Source organism: Astyanax mexicanus, chromosome 7 (genome assembly GCF_023375975.1).
Source record: "Astyanax mexicanus isolate ESR-SI-001 chromosome 7, AstMex3_surface, whole genome shotgun sequence".
Taxonomy (NCBI): Eukaryota; Metazoa; Chordata; class Actinopteri; order Characiformes; family Acestrorhamphidae; genus Astyanax; species Astyanax mexicanus.
Window position 1 is genome coordinate 32,896,099 of NC_064414.1, and position 5,292 is coordinate 32,901,390.

Sequence of the window (5,292 nt, forward strand, 5' to 3'; positions counted from 1 at the left end):
ACCTGAATTCAGGCAGGCCCCGCCCCCAGCACGCTGATTGGTTGACAGTAAATCAATTAGCAGTGTTCTAATTGGCGGGCCGCGTGTGAGTATGAACTATTATCCAATCCGAGGGCAGGAGGAGGGATTTAACAGAAAACAGGTGGGAAAACAACACGATTATAGCATGATAACAGCATGATCCCCGTTTCCGTGAGAAAAAGTGCCAGTAGTCTCCCTGAGATGTTCCTCAACGACTCACTTTCATACAATTAACCTATAGGCTATACTAATAGGCAGTACACTGATTTGAGAACATGCCAGTTTAACAACATGTAAAAAAATAATAAAATAAAATAAAAAATTGGGGCCTAAAGTCTAAAAAGCGTAACATGGCTTTATATAATAAAACGTAAAGAGTCTTATAGCAACAGAATGAGCCGAATGAGCGATCAACAAGAAAATAAATATATTTTACATTATGCTTTTTTTCCTTGGGGATCTAGGTCGTTGTTTGAATACATTGTGAAGTCAATAGGCAGAAAAAAATGTAAATTGTATTACTTGTTATCCTTTCAGTAATTAAAAGTACTGATAAAGTACTTATAAATAAATGAGTGAAGTTTAGCCAGTTTAGTTGGTCACTGTTTTAATACATTAGGTCACGTAAACTTTATAGATTCTCCCGTACAAGTTATGCATTTTATACGTGTGTCTGGGAATATTAAATGAGAAGAACGCAGTGCTTTGATTTTCACACACGAACGCTATTCATATACAATAAATCACTTATCATAGTGTAAACCTATTTCTTGATAGCTGTAAACGTTAATTAGCTTATGATCAGATAAAGGTGCAGTAGCCTAATAATAAAAAATAAAATTAAATAATAATAATGATAATAATAATAATAATAATAATAATAATAATAATAATAATAATAATAATAATAATAATAATAATACAAATAAAATATTTACATTTCTATGTATCTATCCTAATCTAATCTAACTGGGAGAAAGACACATTAATATTTAGTATACATGAGTCTTTCTCCCAGCAGGAGATTTTTTTTTTATATATATATAATTGTAGAACAGCAGTCCATTGTCAGCCTTTAAGCGGAGACAGTAGCCTACACTGCCTCTGGGGGCTGCTTATTGGCGAATTCTCTGGTCAGCTCTGACCGCCCCCTTTTCTAATTAGTCCGCATGAAAAGACTGAAGCTCCGGAGACACGGAGCAGAAGAGCAGCAGAAGCTGCGAGGAACAGCAGCACACCACACAAACGCACACACACGCGGCGCTGCATGAGCTCAGTCTCAGCTCGGACTATAGAAGACATCGCCGATCACACGCCCACACACACAGGACTACACCGCCTGTTCAGAGAATTAACCATCTAACTGTAAGGTGAGCTCTTGCACTTTTCTGTATTATAGATGTGAGTAATTAGTAGCATCTTCAGCAGGTGCACGTGAGTGTGGAGGGACATCTTTTCATACATAGAGATAAGGAGCAATTGGGTTGTTTGATGCATGTCTATTTAGAGGCTCAACAAAGCAAAAAAAAATATTTCCTTATTTATTACAGCACGTTTGATACTGATTTTATACGTGATGGCCTGTAACATAAGGCTGTGTCCACGAAGGATTTTATTTAATGCATTTTATTTAAGAACAAACCCTACTAAAACAATCCGGATTTAAGCTTTAATATTGTGCATTTTTTCCCATAGTGGAACAAATAAATGATTTTTCTTATATTATTTACACTAAATGCACGCTGATAATACAGATGGATGGTGTTCTGCTGGTCTATTCAACCTAATTTTTAATGATCACTTTTCAGGATTTGGTCATGGAGCACACGCTCACACCTCGTTCTTTGTGGACTAACGACAGCAAGTTTCTCCATCATCACTCCACGGATTTGTTCACTAGTGTCCAAGTCACTCAGGACATCCCGCCTGGAGCTACTTTCGGACCTTGCCTCCTCCACAACACCTTCTACGACACTATAGCTTTTATTGCTCTGAAGTCGTTTGATAAGAGAGAGAAATCCTACGTCTTTAGGGTGAGTTTTTCACACGTATAATTTGAGTCCCAGCAATGATGAAATACTACAAACATTTTGTTATTCCTGAGTGAATATGGCCTAGAACTCCACTGTTAAATGAACATAAAAGTCTGATGGGCATGTTCTCATTCATCAACAGGTAGATCCTGAAGCTATGAGGAGCTCACCGTTGATGGTTCCCTGGCTCAGGCTGGTGCAGGCTGCGATGAACACAGCCGAGCAAAACACTGAGGCTTTCCTGAAGTCAGGACAGCTGTATTTTCGGACTACCCGTCACGTGACGAGAGGAGAGGAGCTGTTCGTGTGGTACGATGAGGAGCTCTCTCATCTTTTGGGCCTGAGTGATATTAAACCTCGAGCTGTAGCAGAAGGTAAGAAGAAAACACGGTTTAATTATTAATACAGTCACGGTTTTATTAGTCATGCATGACACGATATTAGTACAGCAAACTGAGATCAAGCAATTTATTAATCCTCATATTTAAACATTTAGGGTTAATTTCAGAGACATTGATTAAGCCTTACATGGGGCCGTTTTTCGGACAGGGATTAAGACTAGGCGTAGACGATATTTTCCTTATAATGGGAAATCTCTATCCAAAATGCTTTATAGCAGTTACCTAGACATGGGACTACACACGACTACGCTTAACCCTTTTATCGGAAAATCTGTTGCTTAATGGATTAAAACATATGCATATACACTACCTGAGCTTTCATTAAAACCGTCCTAATCCAATGGTGCTCATACAATGTTTATCAATCGTTGAAAATTGATATGTCACACACGTTCAATACATATGTTTAATACATATGTTGAATATTAGATGCTTGACACTCGGACTTAAATAACACGTTACGTTTTTAGTCAAATTTGGTATCTCAATTCAGTAGTATGACGCTGTCACGTAACACAAAACCAACTAAATATCAACTAACACTACCTGTTTTAACAAAAATCACAAAAATGTAAACATAATTGTGAGAAAAATATATCACTTTTTTTGGATGGTATATTATAGATATCTCAACTAACATTGAAAAGCATGTCTATTCAAGTCAAGTCTCTATTGAACGTACACACCAAACTCTAACCTGAACTCGTAATCGTAACATTTTTGGGTTAAATGTATAAGGTTTATGTTAAGCTTTTGTTCAGGGTTAGGTTGATTCATGTTTGAGGTTATAGGTTAGGTTTAGGTTCTATAGATAATTATTTAAATTGCATTTAATAGACATTCAGTTGCAGGTTAGCTGAATGTTAACCGAGCATCAATGAGGAATCTATAATGGACCATCCAAATAAAGTGTTACCAAAAAAATCACGTGGCCCACTTAAAATAAATTTTACTTGATACCAATTAGAGGGTATAATTTTCTTAGTGGACAAAAAAATTATGAATTGGACTCCAATAGATTCCTGAATCAGCCTGAAAATACATATATAGACGCGTGTTTTTATATTTATTCCACATGGTATTTTGTCCATATATTATATTTCCTCTGGAAGGGGAATAAAATCACAGTAGGCTGTATCAGACTGACAGGACTGTAATGCCCGTGTCTCTGCAGGTTTGTCGTGTGGAAGATGTGGTCAGGCCTTCAGGAACGAGAATCCATTTCTCGCTCACTGTCGCTTTCTGTGCGCTCAAGTCAAGCCGGCCGTGACGCGCCCGGACACGGAGCAGAAACGACAGCGGCGGGTCACCACCGACTTCCACAACATCGCCAGAGACCTGGAGCACGTGGAGCAGCGGAAAGCCGAGGACGCGCTGGCGTCGCGAAAACGTAAACACGAGGAGTCTGCGAGCCCGCGCAGCAGAAAGCCCGTTTTACTGGAGAAGACCAACATCGACCACAACACCACTGTAACTCCCAGCCACAGCTCAGCAGACTCCAGCGAGAAACTACTCGGCATCAGTGAACCGGATTTCGTGCTAAAGAGCGGCAAAAACAGCGCGTTTGGGGAGATTAATGAAGTCCTAGAACATAAAAGAGAACCCCCTGCCCTGTTCAGGGATGTAAGGAGGGAGCTGGAACCGGACACTGGCCTCCAGTCTGACTCTAGCGCCTTCTCCTTCGTATTGCCCGGTAGTGCGCATGCGCAACAAAAGAGCGCCTTTTGCAAACCGCAAAAGCGCGCCATTAGTTCCACAGAAGGCCTTCAACATCCGGGTCCTCCACTATGTAATCCGCGCGATGTGCTACAACAACAGGACGACCATATGGACACTTTCGGCTCCAAGACCACCGTCGGCTACAGGAACCTGCTGGCCTCCCACCTGTTTCAGGGGGACCATGCTAGTGCACAGACAATGGCGGCCGCCCCGCTGCTGTACGCGCCGGAGCAGTGGAGCGGCGGTGGGGTGAGCGGGCAGCTCCGACCCTCCGCCTCCTCGCTCACCCTCCTGCCCGCCACCTTCGGCTCGCTGCAGGGCGTCTCTGTGCAGAACTGGTGCGCCAAGTGCAACCTCTCTTTCCGCATGACCTCCGACCTGGTGCTGCACATGAGGTCGCACCACAAGAAGGAGTTCGCTGCCGAGTCCCAAGCGCGCAGAAGGCGAGAGGAGAAGCTCACGTGCCCCATCTGCCACGAGTACTTCCGCGAGCGCCATCACCTCTCACGGCACATGACTTCTCACAACTGAAGGAATTATGTGACAGAACCATATCTCTCTGCCTTTCATGTGGGTGTGAAGGGATGCACTTCAGGAACGCTTGGAGGTGAAACTGTGGCTTCGTCCAGAAACTTTTGCTACTCCATCTCTCCTACTCTTCCTTTCCTACTCCTCCTCTCCTACCCCGGAAGAAGGTGGAGGAATCAAGGAGAGGAGAGGAGGAGGAGGAATGGAGGGAAGGAGCTGTAATTGGGGAAATGGGACAGCTGATCCCTTTTAGATAGGAAGTTGACTACCATTGAACTGAGCCAATCACAACGCACACTTTCAGCACGTTTCAGAACATTACTATCACACACAGCTAAAAATTCAGATATTCCAATAAAATCCTGAGTACTCCCAGCCGCATTTTTGGCTGCATCTCTGGCCAGTGAATCTGGCAGCCCTGTCTGACCTCAGCCTTATGAGGGTTTCAGTTTCCACATCAGTCCCTAGGTAAAAATAAATAAGTAAATAAATTAGTAAATTAAAATTATATATATATATATATATATATATATATATATATATATATATATATATACAGTGCCCTCCATAATTATTGGCACCCCTGGTTA

At 41.9% G+C, this 5,292-nt stretch overlaps 1 protein-coding gene across 2 annotated transcripts; it reads left to right on the forward strand.

The window, feature by feature from the left end:
- The first annotated feature begins 1,144 nt into the window (after nt 1–1,144).
- On the forward strand, nt 1,145–5,077 carry prdm8 (PR domain containing 8). Of its 2 annotated transcripts, none has more exons than XM_007249552.4 (4): nt 1,145–1,391; nt 1,830–2,054; nt 2,197–2,428; nt 3,630–5,077. In XM_007249552.4, the coding sequence occupies exons 2-4, from the start codon at nt 1,839–1,841 to the stop codon at nt 4,703–4,705; spliced, it is 1,524 nt and encodes a 507-aa protein (XP_007249614.2). In that variant the 5' UTR covers nt 1,145–1,391; nt 1,830–1,838; the 3' UTR covers nt 4,706–5,077. The 2 variants fall into 2 exon arrangements, with proteins under 2 accessions (XP_007249614.2, XP_015461327.2); XM_015605841.3 differs by having other exon boundaries at nt 1,145–1,386.
- The last annotated feature ends 215 nt before the right edge of the window (nt 5,078–5,292 follow it).